The sequence below is a fragment of the Malurus melanocephalus genome, unplaced genomic scaffold (genome assembly GCF_030028575.1).
Source record: "Malurus melanocephalus ecotype Western Australia unplaced genomic scaffold, MMel_1.1 scaffold_531, whole genome shotgun sequence".
Classification (NCBI taxonomy): domain Eukaryota; kingdom Metazoa; phylum Chordata; class Aves; order Passeriformes; family Maluridae; genus Malurus; species Malurus melanocephalus.
Window position 1 is genome coordinate 424,395 of NW_026623763.1, and position 20,560 is coordinate 444,954.

The 20,560-nt window shown below is 42.6% G+C and overlaps 1 protein-coding gene across 3 annotated transcripts in view; it reads left to right on the forward strand.

Annotated features, from left to right (window-relative positions):
- Nucleotides 1-311: 311 nt before the first annotated feature.
- Nucleotides 312-20,560, forward strand: part of PCDH10 (protocadherin 10) — a 32,934-nt gene continuing 12,685 nt past the window's right edge. For all 3 annotated transcript variants that reach the window (XM_057381800.1, XM_057381801.1, XM_057381802.1), the window contains exons 1-4: nucleotides 312-3,134; nucleotides 4,645-4,703; nucleotides 5,276-5,382; nucleotides 14,672-14,977. In XM_057381800.1, coding sequence (XP_057237783.1) covers nucleotides 537-3,134; nucleotides 4,645-4,703; nucleotides 5,276-5,382; nucleotides 14,672-14,977 — 3,070 coding nt within the window. In that variant the 5' untranslated portion in view covers nucleotides 312-536. The remainder of the gene's footprint in view (nucleotides 3,135-4,644; nucleotides 4,704-5,275; nucleotides 5,383-14,671; nucleotides 14,978-20,560) is intronic.

Consider the following 20,560-nt stretch of genomic DNA (forward strand, 5'->3'; position numbering starts at 1 on the left):
CAATYTTGAAATACAAAAATTTCCTCCTTGGGATTTGCTGCTGCTGCTGTCTCCGCCGCCACTGCTGCTGCCGCGGTGCAGTGCCAAGACTCTCGGAATAAATAAAAGAGGGCTACTGTGTGTCTCTAGCTACAGCCGGCTAATAGCTATTTTAGTTGGCCATATATTTCGAAGATCACAGATGAAGTGGGGACGCCTGTCTTCTTCATTTGGTCAGCGTGTGAAACAATAATACCCGTAACAAAAAGGAGGGAGGATGGGGGAGAAAAAAAATCCTAACATGAATCAGAAGAAATAGTATCTAGCACTCCCCCACCAAATCAACCTCTCCCCCCCTCCCCCGATCCCTCTCTCTCTCCGCACGCTTGCAGGCGCGCACACACACACACACAGACGCGCGCACACACACACACAGACGCGCACACACACACACTGTAGTGTGTGTTTTCGGAGGAGGAGGAGGTGGTGGTGGTGGCTTTTGGAAGAGGAGGCAGCGGTGGTGTCGGGGAGGGGGGAATCTCTTTCCCCTTTTGGAGATGATTGTGCTATTCCTCTTTGCCTTGCTCTGGATGGTGGAGGGGGCCTTTTGCCAGCTCCATTACACGGTGCAGGARGAGCAGGAGCATGGCACGTTCGTGGGGAATATCGCCGAGGACCTGGGCTTGGACATTACAAAACTTTCGGCTCGGCGCTTCCAGACGGCGCCCAACTCCCGCAGCCCTTACCTGGAGCTTAACCTAGAAACCGGGGTACTATACGTGAACGAGAAAATCGACCGGGARCAGATCTGTAAGCAGAGCCCCTCCTGCCTGCTGCACCTGGAGGTCTTCCTGGAGAACCCCCTCGAGCTGTTCCGGGTGGAGATCGAGGTGCTGGACATCAACGACAACCCGCCCTCCTTCCCGGAGCCCGACCTCACCGTGGAGATCTCGGAGAGCGCCACGCCGGGCACCCGCTTCCCGCTGGAGAGCGCCTTCGACCCCGACGTGGGCACCAACTCGCTGCGCACCTACGAGATCACCCCCAACAGCTACTTCTCGCTCGACGTGCAGACGCAGGGGGACGGGAACCGCTTCGCCGAGCTGGTGCTGGACCAGCCGCTGGACCGGGAGCAGCAGGCGGTGCACCGCTACGTGCTGACGGCGGTGGACGGCGGGCAGCCCCAGCAGCGCACCGGCACCGCCCTGCTCACCGTCAGGGTGCTGGACTCCAACGACAACGTCCCCGCCTTCGAGCAGCCCGTCTACACCGTGTCGCTGCCGGAGAACTCGCCGCCGGGCACCCTGGTGCTGCAGCTGAACGCCACGGACCCCGACGAGGGGCAGAACGGCGAGATCATCTACTCCTTCAGCAGCCACATCTCGGCCCGCGCCCGGGAGCTCTTCGGCATCGCGCCGCGCACCGGGCGCCTGGAGGTGAGCGGCGAGCTGGACTACGAGGAGAGCAGCGTGTACCAGGTGTACGTCCAAGCCAAGGACCTGGGGCCCAACGCCGTGCCGGCCCACTGCAAGGTGCTGGTGCGGGTGCTGGACGCCAACGACAACGCACCCGAGATCAGCTTCTCCACCGTCAAGGAGGCGGTGAGCGAGGCGGCGGCGCCGGGCACCGTGGTGGCCCTCTTCAGCGTCTCGGACCGCGACTCGGAGGAGAACGGGCAGGTGCAGTGCGAGCTGCTGCAGGGCGACGCGCCCTTCCGCCTCAAGAGCTCCTTCAAGAACTACTACACTATTGTCACCGAGGGGCCGCTGGACCGCGAGCAGCCGGGCGGCGACGCCTACACGCTCACSGTGGTGGCCCGGGACCGCGGCGAGCCGCCGCTCAGCACCAGCAAATCCATCCAGGTGCGGGTGAGCGACGTGAACGACAACGCGCCGCGCTTCAGCCAGCCCGTGTACCAGGTGTACGTGAGCGAGAACAACGTGCCCGGCGCCTACATCTACGCCGTCAGCGCCACCGACCGCGACCAGGGCGCCAACGCCCGCCTCGCCTATTCCATCCTGGAGAGCCAGATCCAGGGCATGTCCGTCTTCACCTACGTCTCCATCAACTCCGAGAACGGCTTTCTCTACGCCCTCCGCTCCTTCGACTACGAGCAGCTCAAGGAGTTCAGCTTCCAGGTAGAGGCCCGCGACGCGGGCGAGGAGCCGCAGCCGCTGGCCGGCAACGCCACCGTCCACATCATCGTGGTGGACCAGAACGACAATGCCCCCGCCATCGTCAGCCCCCTGCCCGGCCGCAACGGCACCCCGGCGCGGGAGGCGCTGCCCCGCGGCGCCGAGCCGGGATACCTGGTGAGCCGGGTGGCGGCGGTGGACGCCGACGACGGGGAGAACGCCCGCCTCACCTACAGCATCGCGCGGGGCAACGAGGCYGGGCTGTTCCGCATGGACTGGCGCTCCGGGGAGCTGCGGACGGCCCGCAGGGTGCCGGCCAAGCGCGACCCGCAGCGCCCCTACGAGCTGGTCATCGAGGTGCGCGACCACGGGCAGCCGCCGCTCTCGTCCACCGCCGCCGTCCAGGTGGTGCTGGTGGACGGCGCGGGCGAGCGCTCCGGCGGCGGCGGTGGCCCGGCCGCGGGSACGGGCGCGGGGGGCGGCGGCGGCGGCTCCGGCGAGCATCGCCCCAGCCGCTCCGGGGGGGATAACTCGCTTGACCTCACCCTCATCCTCATCATCGCCCTGGGCTCCGTCTCCTTCATCTTTCTGCTGGCCATGATCGTGCTGGCCGTGCGCTGCCAGAAGGAGAAGAAGCTCAATATCTACACCTGCCTGGCCAGCGACTGCTGCCTGGGCTGCTGCTGCTGCTGCCCCTGCTGCAGCCGGCAGGCGCGGGCCCGCAAGAAGAAGCTCAGCAAGTCGGACATCATGCTGGTGCAGAGCTCCAACGTGCCCAGCAACCCGGCGCAGGTGCCGGTGGAGGAGTCGGGCAGCTTCGGCTCCCACCACCACAACCAGAACTACTGCTACCAAGTCTGCCTCACCCCCGAGTCCGCCAAAACCGACCTGATGTTCCTCAAGCCCTGCAGCCCCTCTCGCAGCACGGACGCCGAGCACAACCCCTGTGGGGCCATAGTCACCGGCTATGCCGACCAGCAGCCCGACATCATCTCCAACGGCAGCATTTTGTCCAGCGAGGTAAGGACCGGCACTCCCCATCCCCCTCCCCTCCCCCGGCATTCCACACCGCCTCCCCCCAGCCCCCGCACTGGGACACTTCACCCCCGAGTCATCCCCAAACATCCTTCCTCCAGCCCCGTGCCGCTTTCCCGAACTCCCGCTCCTCCTCTCCCGGCGGGAAAGGCGTTTTGCATTCCCCATCCTCCTCCTTTCCCCTTTAATCCATCCGCTATCTCTCCCCTCTTTGCCCTCTCCTCTTCGGGAGGCTTTAGCTTCGTGACACACGATCGGGAGTGTCACAGTGGAATGCGATGTAGATCCCCCTCCCCGCTGGCTCCCCCCGCCCTCCCGGGCTCAGCAGCTGTTGCAGCCAAGCGTGTCCCCCCCGAGCGCCCCCGCCCCGGTCCCTCTGCAGGAATCTGGCCCCGGCTGGGCAGCATCGCTGCAGAAATCCCCCCGAGGCAGCTCTAGCTGTGAGTGGATCGCCTGCGGGTTCAGAGGTGTGTCTGGGGGGGTTACGGCTCTTCGCGGAATCTCTGCACTTGACAGGGCTGAAGTGACGTGAGGTGTAATCACAGGATGTTCTGAAGCAGCACTGTAAACCCGTGCCTTTTGCCTTGCTGAAATCTTTGCATGTGCAAGTAAGACTTGGGGGGAAACCCCCTTTGAGACTGTGACAATCAGCACAGTTAGCAGTGCTTTAATTAATTTGTGAATTAGTGTTTAATAACTGACTTTYCTTTGCTCTATCTGCCCAGCTTGTTATAACCCCAAACCTAAGTTTGCAAAGAAAAGCAGCAAGAAAGAGTTTCTGTAAAATTATACACTGACACTTAAGGTCCCCTGCAATGCTGCCTATGTTGTGTTACCCCATGTGTAGAGAATTTTTATCAAAGCATGTCCTGTGTCCCTATTACTCCCCTATTAATCATTTTGTACTGGGTTAGCTCATGTGTATTCTCAGAACCTCTCTGCCTGTGCACTAGTGAAAAACCTCACAATCTCCCCTAACATACTGAAATCTGAATGTTGTCCAGTCTGACAAAGGTGGTTTGAATGTTCTGAAACATTAAGTTTTGCTGTGAAATTTCTAATACTGGCCTTTCCTCAAAATGTCTATAAAACTCTTGGCTTCTRTTGCATTTTTTATGACTTGAGGGTATCTCAATGTATTTCTTTTCCTTAGGGTACAATAACAGTGCCATCTAAGTAGTCCACAACTCTAGAAATAGTTATGCTAATGTTTTGTGGGAGTCCTTGTGATGCTCAACAGTGTGCACTGTGAGAAAATGTCAGAATCTTGTCTCAAAAAAAACCCAGAAAAAACCCCTCGTGCCTTCCCATCTGTGTGACTAAGACCTGTTTCCCCCTCCCTTACATTCTAGAAACAGATTTTGCAGGCCTACTTGCAGCTAAGCATTACCATTTATAGTGGGTGAGCTGCTCCCTTGTATATTTTCTGCTGTTGGTTACAGAAATACCAAGAGTTAAAATAATTCCCAAATATTTTCTTTTTTTTTTTTCCTAGACAAAACATCAGCGTGCTGAGCTCAGTTATCTAGTTGACAGACCCCGACGAGTAAACAGGTAGGAGCTCTGCAGCCTTGGTTTCCTCATGCATGCTTTAGCAAGTCTGAATGGGGTGCAGAAATGTGTTTACTGCAGATGTAACWGAGTAGTAAAGCAGTGGGAAGTCGAATGTAAGTGGATGCGTTAAATGAGTTTGAATTGTGGCTTTTCTAAACCGGTTTCAAAACTGACTGAAAAGAGAACAAAATCTCGGTTTGTGTTAGTCTAAAACGTGCTTCAAATACTTATGAATATGCTTCTGTAGGGTCTCCCAGAAAAATGTTGTCTCACTGAGTTAAAATTCAGCTAACCAGCTTAAATAAATGCTTCTAAATTACTTCTGCCAACTACATGAAGCCCAGGTGGAGTAATAACCCTCGCTGTCCCTTTCCAGCCAGGCTCCCAAGGTCTGAAAATTCCTCATTTTTTTTTTGTTTCTGGTGGGCAGGGCACCTCTGTGGAAGCCGTGCAGCAGGCAGGAGTTGGGGRGGGGGGAATGCAGCACCGTGTTTGGCCATGTGATGGCGGAAGAATGTTTTATGAGTTCCTCTTTCATGTTTATTCTAATGTAAAGATGTTTCTGTGTCTAGTTCTGCATTCCAGGAAGCAGACATAGTAAGCTCTAAGGACAGTGGTCATGGAGACAGTGAGCAAGGAGACAGTGATCATGATGCCACTAATCGAGGTCAATCCTCTGGTAAGTCTGATAAGAGAATGGAAATAGTGGATCTTTAAGTAGGGAGACTAGAAGGAGTTACTTATAGGAATATAATACAAGAGAGGTGTAAATAAGGTGAGCATCTTGTGTGGCAGGCTGGGTTTAAGTCAGCTTGCTGCTACAGTTACCTGGACAAGGAGGCAAATTTGAACCTCTTTTTGTCATGGGGCAGTTTATTTTATTCATTTGGTTGGGGGTGGGGATTGGTCTGTTACACTGCGTCATTCACTGTAGCAAAACTTCCTGTGCATTAAAACAAAGTTGTTGGTATGTTTTATAGCACATTTTTTCCTATGGCAGATTTAGAGCATTTCAAAGCTTTAAGCAATTTTGTTTAGTAGGCACTTCAGCTGGCATGGCAATGGGAAGTGAAGGGGGAGTTCCCAAGGGAAAGAATGAACCCAGTGAATGAATGACAGCCAGACTGTGTTTTTTTTTTTTTTTTTTTTTTTTTGCTGAGGATCAGTGGAGACACACTGGGTGCTCTGAATGTGTAATACCTTAGCATTTTTGGAGGATTGAGTTTTAATTCAAATTGAGGCAGCATATAGTGCCAGTGGTCTCCATGTTAATAAGGTRTTTTTAAATACATTTTCTTGACAGAGGAAAGGAAGGCTTTAAGAGACTGTGAATCCCTTAGAAAATACACACATTGCAGTGTTATCCCATATGTAGGGCTTGCTGTCTTARTTCTCATACTGTCAGTTTGCTTCTGAAAGGAACATTTGTTCAGAGCCTGTGCATTAGAATTCACACTCACCCTCGTGCTGCATTTTCACTACAAATGCTGGGCTTTCTTTCCTACCACAGCCTCCACAGGTCTGGTGCATCTTTGTTCAACACAGTGGGTTTTTTTCCCATAGTTGCCTTTGTGCTCTGTCACATATAAAGATTTGCTACAATTGTGTCATACAAAATATTGTCACTTGTCTTTTTTTTTTTTTTTTACTTCTTTTTGCGACCCCTGCCTTAGAAGACACCAGGGCAGGGTGTCACTGCTGCCTCACCCTCCTGCTCTGTTAATGTCCCCTATTTTCTTGCTGCTGCAGTCACTGTGCCCTTAACGATGGGAAACCCAGGCACCAGGGGAAGAGGAGGCTGCCACAGGGCCTCTTTCTATTGCTGCAAGTCATTAATATGCAGACCTAATGAGACTTGAGAAGAGCCAAGAGTCTCTGGAGMTCCCTGCTTCTTGCAGGGCTTCATGCTAAGTGAACAGAGTGTCTATTTTGTGTCTGGGAACCTGACAACAAACCAGGTCTTGCCAGAAGTTTACATCTGAACACAGAGCCTCTTTCATTTTTGGCCTATATATGGCGTATGATTTATTATTGTTCGAAAAAGCCATGTATTTAGCCTCCCCCCACCCTTTCTTTTGCACTGTTTCTGATGCAGCAATCAGTGCTACTGAGTTATAAAAAGCTCCCTCTCCTCCTGCCCTCCCTGCATTCCTGTTTTTTTTTTTTTTTTTTCCCTCTTTTACGCATTTTACTGCAGCAGTCATCTCCATGAACATTTCAATCAGCTTAGTCCCTCAACATAATGAACCATAATAACCAAACAGGAGAGAAAAGAATAAACATCTGCAGAAGGGGCTGGATTTGACTGATGGTGGGAATGTAATCATATAGTTGCACATCAACTGAAAGCTATTTTCTTTTAGATGCATTCTGTGCTGTTATTGTTGTGCCTCTGTTCTTTATTCTTTCCCTCCATTTTAAAAGTACACYATGAATACTTGTCATATTTGGCATTGATCCTTAGTGGGATAAATTCTTCATTTCTATGTCATGAAATAATGGTGGAAAAAAACTATTATGTACTTTAAAATAATTTCACATCATTTAAGAATCTGATGTGATTTGTGAACTTCTTGTCTTCAATGGTAATGACATAGGAAGTAATGAAAGCTGACAATTAGGCTTGGTCTACTCACAATTAATAGTTTGAAACGAAAACTCAGAATACTCAGAAGCTCACAAATCACATCAGATTCTTATATGATTTGAAATGATTTAAGAATCTGATGTGATTTATGAACTTCTGTGTCTTCAGTTGTGATCACATAGCAAGTAATGAAAGCTGACAATTARGCTTGGTCTACWCACAATTAGTAGTTTGAACTGAAAACTCAGAATACACCAGTTTCATATACTGGTGCTAAGATTTGAGAATAATTTGCATGCAGTACTTTTTTAATGCTAGTCCCAAATAAATATTTTAATAGAAATCTCTGTCGAAATGGCTTTAATCTTCTACATATATATTATATACTTTTTTTTTTCTGTAAGTTTTGGCCTGAATCATACTGTCTTGATGGAAAAAAYGTGCCCTTTTACCTCAGTGATGACAAGATATTTTGACATAAGAACTTCACTCTTGCTATTAGCTTTTGGTGGTGAATTTTATGGGGAAAAAAGGAGCATAAATCTTGTTTGACCTCAAATGGCTGCAGGAAATATAGAGGGAATGTCTTCTCAGTTCTTCTGGTGATTCTGATGATCTGTGATCAGTTATTTCTAAATTAGTGAAGGAAAACACACTGAATGATAACATGGCAGCAGTTTTGAGGTTTTTTGTTTTTTTTTTTTGTTTTGGTTTTTTTTTCCAAGATGCTATCTGATACTATGCAGCATCTTCTTTGTTTTCAAAAGCATCTAAAAATATTTHGTAGGTAATTCACATTGACAGACAAAATTCGTTCCCCACCAGCTTTAGTCAGCATCATGTTCTGCTGGCAAAACATCTTTTTATGGTTCTGTACATGACTTCTACGCAAGTGAGCAATCCTGTGGCACACAAGTAGCTATCCTGTAGTAGTCCATTGCTATCCAAAGTGGGTGTTGTGGTCAGTTATTGACTGGGAAGGAAAACATTCAGGATGAAGTTCTGTCACACTGCCACAGCTTCATCTTGCACAATTATTTAGTGGGAATTCTGAACTATGCTGTTCTACCCGTCACAAAATGTTTCCTTGGGTTTTGAAATAAGATCCTAGCTCACCTTTCCACAAAATATGTTTTCTTACTAGGGATTTAATCATGTTTTAAATGTGCTGAARTGTATTCAAGGGATTAATATTTTTCCCATTAAAGGACCAGATGAATGCCTCATAATTATCCATATTCTTGCCTACCTTAACATTGAYGAAGTACTAAAGTGCTGTCATCTGCTTTTGGGAGAGAATGGCAAGCAGTGGGATGCTAATTTTTGTGGATTGAATAGTTATTTCATTGACTGGGGGTTTTTTGAAAAAAATGACTTTGCAAAGGTGAAGAAGAGCAGGAAAATTCTGGCAAACAGAGGAGGTGTTTTTCAAGCCCTAAGTTCTAATGACTTGTGCTCTTGGAAAATTGGTGAGATAAAAGCTGCTACTTGTTATAGAACAAATGCAACTCACACAAGGCTTCTACCTCTTATTAACACACTGAATTTCAGCCCTGCTCTGTAGGAGCCGTTCTCAAGCATGAGGTTAGTTTATTTCCCATGGTTGATTAAATTCTTGGCCTCCCTTGTGAAACTGCCAGCTTGGGTGCCAATTAATACTCTGCATGTGTGTACATTTAAATAGTATGATTAGACACCTGTCCTGTAAGATTTGGACTGGTGCCATCAGCTGATTTCATATGGTTGGTTGTTCCCCAGCTACTTGGCTTTTCCAAGCAGAGTCCTTCACGGTATTCCCCTTTTTTTTCATGGAATTGGCACGGTGTCTCAGGCACTTCAGGAAGGAATGCCCAAGATGGGAAGCCAAGCAGATGCTCTACCATGTATATACTACCAAAGGCATCAGCTTTTTTGATCTGTTTTTGGACAGTTTACACTGGTGAAAGCTGAAATTGGGCTTCCACCAGCGGGTTTTATGAAGGGAACTGATAAAGGTATGATAGAAAGGCACAGAGTGAAACTTTGGCTCACACCTTTTCAGCACAGATTAAATGAATGCCAAGAGGGTTCATTATTGCAGAGGAGCTGCAGTATTGCAGTGGCCATAAGGAAAAGAGTAAGAGAAATCAGAAGAATTTTAGTGATAAAGGGACAGAGAAAACCAGCATTTCTTCTGAGCCTATGCAGACTGACAGCTAAATCCTGTTTTGAAGATCACTTGGGCAAAAAGTCTATCAGATGAAGTGAGAGTGAACATGAAAATGGCTTAGGAAAGTGCTTTGACTCAAGTTAAGGGCTATTTCTATTCCATTTTTTTTATTTTTTTTTTCTTTTTTTTTTTCCCTCCTCTTCCTTGGCCTGCATGTTTAATAATGTTCACATCTCAGTGGTCCAGATAAGGCTTTGAAGTTGAGATTTGGAAGAGCTGAATGTTGAAGATATTTGAGTCTTTATTCATGTTCTGATRCAGATGAAGTCAGTTTTATACATGGCAGCACACCAATTACTTAGCAAGAAAGAGTGATAATAACTCTATYTCATAAAGTCCAATTCTTCAGTAGATAAAGTCTTCTACAAAGTAGGTTATCATCATTATCCTTATTTACCAACACAAAACATGAATCATGGGGAAATGAGTAACTTACTCAGTGATAATCTAACCAAATGGATAGTTGTTCTGGGAAGGGAGCTCTGAAAAGGAAGCCTGGTTCCCTACATCACACCTATCTCACATCTAACTAGCCAGAGAAGAAAATGCAATGTCATTTAGTTACAAATAAAAGGCAAGGTTCTGAAAAAAAAATAAAATGTTGGAGAAAAACCTCTCCCAATAATGGTATTGTAAAAAATACTTTGCCAGCATTTAATTTTTGTCTTTATTTTTTATTACTTCATTTGCTCAGTAATGTATATGAACATGTTCACTTGTTGCTCTAAAGGCTTGGTGTACAGATCTCCTTCATTAATTAAATTAAGAAAGGACATGATTTAAAAATGGGTTTAGGCTTAATGTTTGCTTTGACCAAAACTGTCTTTCAAACCAATTAAAACTCACAGAGAAATTTTGATTTTTCTCCTTCTGAAATACGAAAAGGAAGCAAATTGGGAATATGCTTCCAAAATGCAGTGCTGCCAAGTATCTGGTTCAAAGCACCYGAGCTCAGGTAATTCAGATAGTGAACTTAATTAACAACTCTCCTAGTTTTTGGCAGCTTTTGAGAGAGGGGCAGGGGTTTGTTTTCCTTCAAAATGTGCMAAGTTAAGTTTGTGGGAGAGCTCATATTTCCCACGTGGTACTAAGACCTGAACAAATAGGATGAGCCTTTGCCATGAGTTGTTCCCTGCATTTGGAATAGTGCAATGCTTATCAGAGCCTCACTGTGCTGTGTCCTCAAAGGGTATTTGAAATTCATAACCCAGAGTCACCTTTAAAATCTCAGTTTATCTGTGTGCAAGATCTAATGGGGATAACTAAGTGAAAAATGCAAGGCATTTTTCTTTAATGTGGGTTTGTAATTATGATGGATAGTTTAGTTCAGAAGGATCTTATATATATATGTATATAAAACCAGATTTATGAGGGAGATGAGATGGAAGTGTTATACTGCTGAGCATTTCTTTTAGTTATAAATCAAGATTCTTGGTGTATGAAGGAGTTCTGTGCTGAGTGTCTCACTTCTTTACCATGATGTGTCCTTCCTTCTTGGAAAGCAGCAAASAGCCTTTACCCATCCCCAGCCCCATGTTAAATGCATTTCAATTGGAAATAGCATAGAAAATTCTATACTGTGACCCACAGGAAAAGGGTGGAGGAAGAATAGCCAGCATTCATACCATAGGCAGTGTAAATTGCATGGCTGCCCAGGGATTTTGAAAATGGGTTGCTAATTTGAATTTCTTTTCTGTCAAAATACTAAACCCAAGGGCTTGGTTCTACACCTCTTAAACTCCTCAGGACTGTTGTGRATGGTTCAAGCTGGAACAATTCCTAACTCTTGCCTCTCTGAACATTCTGTTCCCATTCTAAACAAGCATTTACATTYAGCTATATGTTCCAGCAGTGTACATTTAAATTCAGATGTCTATGAATTTTTCTTTTCATTTTAAAAATTCTCRTCTTGAAGGGGCAAAAAGTTAGCAGTACAAGCTTACATTTTATATCCCCTGCATTCATTACCTTGTTTATTCAAAATCCTGATTTATAGAGGCTATAACATCCCTTTTGTAATAAGCTGTTATATAATACTACTCAGTGCACTGCAGTAGACAAACAGTATTCAAAAGGGAACAAAAAAAGATTTGGATAGAGACATTTTGCAGTTTAGCAGCTGATGTGAGAACAAAATAGTAAAATGGAGGGYTATTTTCCAGGTGAACTAAAGGTCCATGAAAGGAAGAAGAGAATGTGTATTAAAATATATATACTTAAACCAATATATATCTAATCTCTCCCTCCCCACAGACTAAAGAATATAACTTAATATTTAGCCTGAAGTTTTTCTTTTTCCTGCTGTGTTTCAGGAAGGGTTGAATAAATATGGCCACTGATCCACTATCAGCAATATGGAACTGTAATCATTTCCCTATTTAATGCAGGGCTATTTGTTTTTTTCATGTAGCTTTGCCCAGRAGTCTGCAAATTGAAATAACCATTTCATGTTTATTGTCCCTTAAATCTCTGGAAAGGCAAAAAGTTACATTCATAAAATGTGTCTTTTCTTGCATAAGAGATATTTTTCTTTAGATATTTCAATACGTAAGATAAACACACACACATGGTTTTATGAACATTGTTAGATACTAATGTCTTTCTGGGAAGCCTGAATCTAAATATTTCTTTTCAGTTTTTGATAGCTAATACCACTACAGAATTTATATCTGTACTGTTTTTCTCCTTGCCTGATGATCTTCATCTGATTCCTTTAGCATCTCTGCAGTTCGTATTTGCATTCTTCAACAGTTCACTGATCAGAAATTTATTTTCAGACTTCTGCATGCCAATTATCAAGGCAAGCTTCTAATCTAAACTGGACCTGACAYTGTATATTGCTTAATTTAAAATTAAAAAGTCATTATAAAGTGAGATTAATCTGAGATAAAAAGCTTTTATTTTTCATTTCTTCATGGGTTTTTTTCTGTTTAAATGATTGCCTTTCATACTCAAGCACTTGTTGATGGCTCATAATCATTGTTCCTTTCTGAAGAGATTGTTTTTTTGTAGTGTGAGATATTACATAAATATTATTAATATAATTCAAATTATAGTTCAAAACTGTGGTAGAATTCTTAATACTAATCCTCACACTGGAGATCAGGCTAATCCAGTTCTTTACAGTGTTGGCTGGTAAATGAGCTACATTACATGAATCTTATTATTATTACAGAATCACAGAATGAGCTAGGTTGGAAAAGACCTTGGGAATCATTGAGTCCAACCTATGCCCTGATACTGCCTTGTCACCCTGACCATGGCCCTAAGTACCATAAAGGGTGCTCAGTCTGTGAAGAAATTCCTCCTAATGTCCAACCTAAAACTCTCCTGGCWCAGCTTAAAACCGTGTCCTTTTCTCCTATATTACAGCTGTTCAATTTTTTTTCTATTTCTGTTAAAAGCAGTGCCATTTTTTTTGTAATTCTAATGAAATACTTGTAAATTTAGTGTCTATAACAGATTTAGTTCAGTTTTGACATACACCTAAGACACTCAGTTCTCTTTATGCATACAAGAAAAGGAGTTTTTTTTTGTGCTCTCCTTTTCTGTTTGATGTTGAAAATGGTATCAGTTTAACCCAAACAGCACCTAAGCACCACACAGTTGCTTGCTCACTCTCCTAGGCCCAGTGGGATGGGGATCAGAGTCAGAAAAAAGCAAAACTTCTGGGCTGAGATAATAATAGTTAAATAATTAAAAGAAAGTAAACACAGTAATAATGATAGCAACAAAAAGGAGAAAGAGAGTGGAATGAAACTGAAGACAGAAATGATGCACACTGCAATTGATCACCACTCTTTGATSGATGCTCAGCCCTGTCCTGAGCAGYGATTGGCCCCTCMCTGCCAACTCTCCCAGTTTATGTAGCGGGCACAGTGCTCTGTGGTGTGGAGTATCCCTTTGGCCAGATCACATCATCTATCCTGGCCCTGCTCCCTCCCAGCTTTTTGTGCATTTCCTCCCTATCAGAGCACAGGACGCTAAAATGTCCCTGATTTTGTGTAGGCACCACTACGCAACTACTGAAACATCAGTGCCTTACCAACATTGTTCTCACATTAAACCCACAACAGCACTGTACCAGCTACCAGGAAGAAAATGAACTCTATCCCACCCAAAAGCAGGACAAACCAGCTTGGAGGCACCGGTGTTTATTTTACTCTATCCCTGTGATCTCATACACCATTCCTCTCCAAACAAGTATAATCCCAACGATTTAGTGACTCATAGCCAGGAAATATTCCTTTGGAAGGCTGATCTGAAAGTAGTCAAAAGCAGCGTAGCTTGTCATTCGAGATCTTAATAGCATTAAAGGATTTGTAAGCAAACAGTTTTGCGTTGGCACGGACAGTTGTTTGCTTATACAGGAGAAGCATTAACATTTTTTTCCATGGTATCCACAGCCACATCACACTGGACTACAGTAYCTTTGTGCTGCTGATTGTGGTATTTTATTGTAGGGAAATATTATAATTATAATGTCCCATTTTTTGGATGACTTGATGATAKTAAGGACTGCTGCAGTTGCAATTAAAACTGCCTCTGAAAGGGTGATGTAACAATTGATTAAATAAGCTCTCCTGATCACTCGAAAGCTCAATTCCTTACTTTGTAACATCTGCTTTTAATATCAGTGGGATCCATCCATATACCAGCGTATGCACAGGCAGTTCCTTTATAGGACTCGTTAATGTTTAATTTCATGAATGAAACCTGTGATTTCTCAATCCAGACATTTAATTTCTTTGGTCAGAGATGCATTTATGTGGAAACAATTCCTTCATGTTGTTAATTACTTTCAACCGGTGAGCTACAGACATCAACCTACAAGCAGAATCAAACCTTGAGTGAGTGGGTTACAAACAGKGACCTCTCCAAGTGGTTTTGTGAGATAGAAACACCAAGACTCTTCTTCTTGTGGTATTTTTGTGGGTGTGAGAGACATTCTGGCATTTAGTTACACTTTTTAAAGGGTGTCTTTGACTTCTGAAGAGAGGAAAACCAGATTTTTTTTTGTGGTGTTGTTGAGGAAGAGAAACTAGTGGAAGAAGTTCTCACGACATTTCTCTGTCCACTTCTCTTTCCTTGGCGTAATCTTTCGTGTCTGTCAGCAGCCATTCACGATGCTGAGGCTTATATCTGCAGTTTTTTTTTCTTTGGTGCTGGCAGGCATGGATCTCTTCTCCAACTGCACAGAGGAATGTAAAGCACTGGGCCACTCGGATCGGTGCTGGATGCCTTCCTTCGTCCCAGCCGATGGACGCCAAGCTGCAGATTACCGCAGCAATCTGCACGTACCTGGCATGGACTCCGTTCCAGACACTGAAGTGTTTGAAACACCAGAAGCCCAGCCTGGGGCAGAAAGGTCCTTCTCCACCTTYGGCAAAGAGAAGGCCCTTCACAACAGTCTGGAAAGGAAGGARTTCGATGGACTGCTGTCTAATACACGAGCGCCTTACAAACCACCATATTTGAGTAAGTACTGTTCACAAAGCCTCGTGGAAGCCTTCCCTTTGTGGGAATAAAAATCAGCTCTTTCTGCTATTTGTGCTAGGAATAATGCAGGCACAATTTTAGGAATGGGGGTGGGGGGAAATGGCTTCTCTTGGATTCAGATACCATTCAAGAAGGCATTGTTCAATGCTTTTTAAAAAAAGATAGAATCTGGACTGTTTTTAGTGTGACTTCATTGTCAACAAAAAAAGTGTCAGCTAATATTAGTGGGGGAGTTGCTCAATTTTGTTTTCTGATGCTGGATTATTTTCAGAATTTTCTTGGATAAGTGGTTTAAACATTGATGTTGACAGGCTAATGTTTTCTAAGACTAGAGTTAAATCCAGAGGACAGTCCTAGGAGCTTCTTTTTGTAACTAAGAGGTATCCTGTGATTAAACAGCATGTCTATTATTTTGAAGTAGCTCTTTGCATCATTTAAGKGTTTGGAAGGAAGAAGAGGAAGCATTTTGTCTTCAGTCTGATCACTTTTCAGCCTACATAGTATTGACTCTTGTCAGTGCCCCTCTGTGCCTTCTGTCTCCTTCCAAAATCTTGCCTCCTTTTGACTAACATGGTTATGCGGCATTAAAAAGTGTGATAGATCTCAAAAAGACCTTCATAATTCCTTTTGGAGTCTGAGCCAGCTGTAGAACCCTTGAGTAGCACTTTGATCTAGTACATCTTTTCATTCTATTTAGTTGCATTCTCGATTTTATTAGAGACTGTAATTTCCTTGACTTCAAGAATTTCTGATGTTTATCTCATCCAAATAAGCCAAAGACATTAACACTGCAATATCGACCCTTTTAAAAGCAACAGAGGTCTTTTAGGACAGCAGAGTGAGGGTAAAAGAAAAAAGTATCTCTCTGAATGGTCTTAATTTATTTATTTTCCTAAAGCATTTATTTGTTCTATGACGTGGTGTGCTGGCAGTCCTGATATGTGAAGATCTYTGCTCCAGATCATTCTCAGCACAGACAGCTCAGTTCTCCCTTCTTAATTAGCTTTCCTGGTGTTTTCATTCATTCAGGAGAGGCCTTTTTGTCACTTTACTCTTTAGATTTACTTCACTGACAACTTTAAATTTGACTACCAGTTCTGATATGTGAAAGCCATCTCTACAAAACTTGTCCCGAGACAATCAGTGCTTTGTGTGGGCTAAAATGTCATGTGCCAATCATCCGCTCATATTCTAAAGACCAGTGAAATTTCAGTACTGCCTAAAAACTTTCAGTCTTTCCTGGGCTCATCTTCCATAATTTAATACTATGAAATATTCTTTGCCACTGAGCCACAATCTAGCAGTACTGATTTCATCACTGTCACCTCTSTTATAAATTTAACGAGTTTGGTAGCATCATTAGATGGTCTAATCACATCCAAGTTCTGGTGCAGTGTGGATGCTGCAGTGATGATTATCTGGTGACAACACAGTGGTAGTTCTGTTCTGGTTTGTTCTAGGCCTAGGAGTTTTATTTCAAATAGCAATGACATGCTTATTTTATTGATAGTATAGGGATTTTAAATTTTATAGTTTTGTTAAACAATGTCTTTGCATAGGGACACTGATTTACATTTTAACACTTTTCTGGTGCTAGAGCATAAATAATGGGAAATAAAATGTCAGAAGTAATCAATATAAATGAGTGGTATTACTTAATCCACACTTGAGAATCCAGATTAAGTTTTGCTTTTTTCCCCTGAACCTCAAAGCTAAAATTTCTGCTAAACAAGAGTAATGCTTCTCTGGTTTGATATTTTCTTTATTTTAGATTATAATTGTATGGCAAAGAGCAGGATAAACAAAAAGAAAGTGATCACAATAGTTGTAGCAATGTGTAAATAATTTATTACTAATGTTGTATTAAATGATTAAAGCAAGACAAATATATAAGAGGAAATTGATTCAAGATGGAACCTTAGTTGATTCACTGGGTAATTGCAATTAAAAATAAAATTGAATTCTACTTCTTAACATAGAAGACCATGTCAAAATCAGTTTGTCAGTGGGTTTTTTTTTACAAGAAGTAATTAAAGTGTATGAAACAGAGCTCTCATATTAAGCAAAAAAATTGTAGCGTATATGAAAATGGTCCCATGAAAAATGAGTAGCAAAGAATAAAAACAGTCTTGCAGAATGCAAAAACTGTTTGAACTTAATTGGTGTCTTAAAAAGAAAGAAATATTCTAAACCAAAATGATCAGAGAAAAGGATAAACTCTAATAAGTGAGTTTTAAGGTGGCAATTAGTGAACATAAGAGGGATGCCTTAGAGCAAATAGCCAAAAGCATACAAACAGTGTAGACAACTTTTAAGATGTCAGGTGTAGAAACCAGGAGAGAATTGTTGGGTCTCTTGAACTGCAGTCAGAGAGGACAAGGATGTGGCAGAGATTCTAAACTGCTTCTTCACATTTGTGTTTACCTGAAGATGGACCGAGAGAGACAGATGTGTCTAGGAAGGCACTTATCCCTTTAAAATAAATGTGTGAGAAGTGGAAGGGGATGTTGTTGAAAAATTGGCTAAAACAAGTAGAAAGGAATTGGTGGATTATGTATTTCTTTAATTTTCAGCTTCTAACAAGACCTAGTAACCAAAGAATGTAGGAAGTTGTGTTTATAATTTAAAAATGTATTAGAAAATTGTGTAAATTAGGGAGAAGCCTCAGCATAGGGCATACATCTGTAATTCAGGGGTTTTAGGAACAAGTTGGTTGGCTTCTGTCCAGAAAAGTAATACAGAAAGATTGTCAATCTATTAGAGTTTTGATAGAGTGAGTGAGAATTAATCAATAGAATGTATTTGAACTGTCAAAAAAAACTCAAAAAAACCAAAAAAAAAACCAACAAAAAAAAACCCTTTAGCACAACTTCTGTGTAGTACAAGAAGCTCCTAAAGTAATCAAGTGTTGTTGTAGGGCAAAGCATTACCAGACTCGGTGCCTGAGAGAGTAAAATCATAAGGATAAATGGACCATTTCAGCAGGGCAGAGTTCCCCAAGCATTTATGCTTTAAAAAAAATTAATTATCTAGAAACAGCCATCAGAAACGGGGTGGTGTTTGCAGGTGAGCTTTCACAGTGCCAGAGGAAGGTGTCTCCTCTGGGATTCCTGCACTGTGTTCCAATGGGTGTGTTCAGTGCAAACCCTGGAAAAGATAAATGAAAAAGGTGATGTATATTATCCTGAGAAATTTGAATTTGTCCTGGAACAAAACAAAAAACAAACAAACAAACAAAAAAAACAACTCATGGAATAATTCCCTGAGAAGTTTCCTCCAGTGTACAAAGCCAGCAGGAGGGAAATAAAACACCAGGTTGTAAAACAAAAAAAAAAGGAATTGAGTTGAAAATACACCAAAGAAGTGTTACAAAACCCCTCCTCAGATCWTGTCAGTGTGTTCCTCTAGACAGTCTATGCATCCCGTAGAAACACATGGCATAACAGCAACAATGCTGAAAATAACTGTGCAAAGTCGTATCAAAAGCTTTGTACTAATTAATGTAGACAAGCTGTGATGGGGACGAGAAGGGAAGGAGGCTGCATGGAAACAGAGAAGYTGAGSTGCACCCTTGCTTTTGCTGTGCTCWACAACAGGAGAGCAGCAAGGCTGAAAAAACAGCTGAAGGGCAGCGGGGTCACAAACTGATCAGATCCCACACATCTTATAAAATTACTCCAATTTGACACAAATGATGCAGTAACSTGATGAACTTGTGCAGCATGATTGAAACTGAAGGCTTAATAGAGTGGGAATTTGGGTATTTGGTTCGTTGTGGTTGGAGGTTTAGATCATTGCTTTGGATAAGTGAAAACATACTACAAATTGTAATGTAGCAAAATATGTAAATCATCATACATGACAGGGTTTCTTTGTATTCCATCATCAAATTTTCACTTTGCTGCTCTAAGCCACTGGACTTACTGAGACAGCATTTTCCACATAAACATATATATTCTATGTAATATTCAGGACCAAATATACTGTGAGTAAATTTCTATATCCTCAAATAACATACTTCGAAGAATGTATTTTTTATGTAAGTTTTGCGTAATTTCTGTGAGTACAAGTTACAAAATTGTGGTGGGATCAGCACATTTTTGAAAGTAGTTTTCTCAAAGAGTRACTCCGGGATTCTCCTAACTTAGACACACTCTTCTTGCTGTGTAACTAACACTTACTACTTCTAATTCATCCGCATGGTTTGAACACTGCTTTTCTGAAGACAGTAAAGAACTTTTCATCATGATTTGAATGTTCAAAAAACATGAAAGAGAGCCTGAACTTGACTGGAGAAAATAAGTGAAATAATGGTGAGGAAAATAAAATGTAGCTTTTAAAGAACTCCTTTTATTTCTGATTCTAAACATTTCTAGCTAGTTTTTCATTCAGTGGTTGTTATATGAGCCATTATTTTTATACGTAATATTGCTGTAGTTAGCAAAACTATAATCCAGGATTCAAACTCTGTTGGACCACATTCTGTGGGATATATAAGAGACACTATCTTTGCAATTAATACCTGATCTGTTTGATTCCCCTCTATTTCTGATGCTTTGAACAAAGTCCTGAGATGGTAACAGTGGAAACAGCACCATTAAATCCATCTTGGGAGTGTTTTGGTCTATAATTGATAGAAATGGCTTTCATTTTTTAAATATAATTGTGGTTCACTCTAGATGGGCAATTCTTTTATAAGGCTTTGGAGCYTTCCTGAAGTTTCATACTGACATTAGTTATAGAATAACTTTCTTCCTATTAAAAGGTTAGGATTTTTTTGATATGCAAAACATGACAAAAATTACCATAAACCTTAATTTTCTATGTGGAAATGCTAACTTTGCTTTAAAAAAAAACTTTGACAATTTGTAATCTACTTCGAAAGTAAGTTAAAATATGCTACGTAAGGGCACCATTTCCAGCATGAAATAACAGTGTTTATACATTCTGKAATAATAATTTTGTTCTAAAGTAGCCCCCCTAGTTAACTCTGCAACACTTTCTGCATACACTCAAGGATTTTCATCCTCACTGATGAAAYTCTATCATTATCATGGCAATTATTGCCAACACCATCAACATATTTTATGTATGAATCAGGATTTTATCATGTTAGGTAGCACACAGAGGATAAAAAAGCTGGTCTCTTTTCCTAAGAGAAAGGTGTCTAAGCAAGATGATTGGAAAGGGGGGAAAAAATCCCTTTCTTTGGACATTTTGATTAGTGTGGCATGATTTATAAACATCAGGTCTCTCCTTGATAGATGCCATAGTTCTGGATTTGCTGAGTCTGATGATTTRGATGAGACTTTTTGGTGTCATCCAAAGAAATTTAATGTAAGTTTGGCCTCATTCCATGCCTCTGCTGCTCCTCCTGGATCACCACTGATTCCCTGTGCAGCAGAGGCACCATGAAGGTCTGAACACGATTTGGCCTGAGCACAAGTCCCCCTGTTTCTGTGAAAGTACACCTGAAATCTGACCTCTTCCTTCTACAAAATATTTGTCACCTGCTCAGCTTGGTCAATCCAAGTCAAGTTGGTTTGCAGATTAAATTTAAAA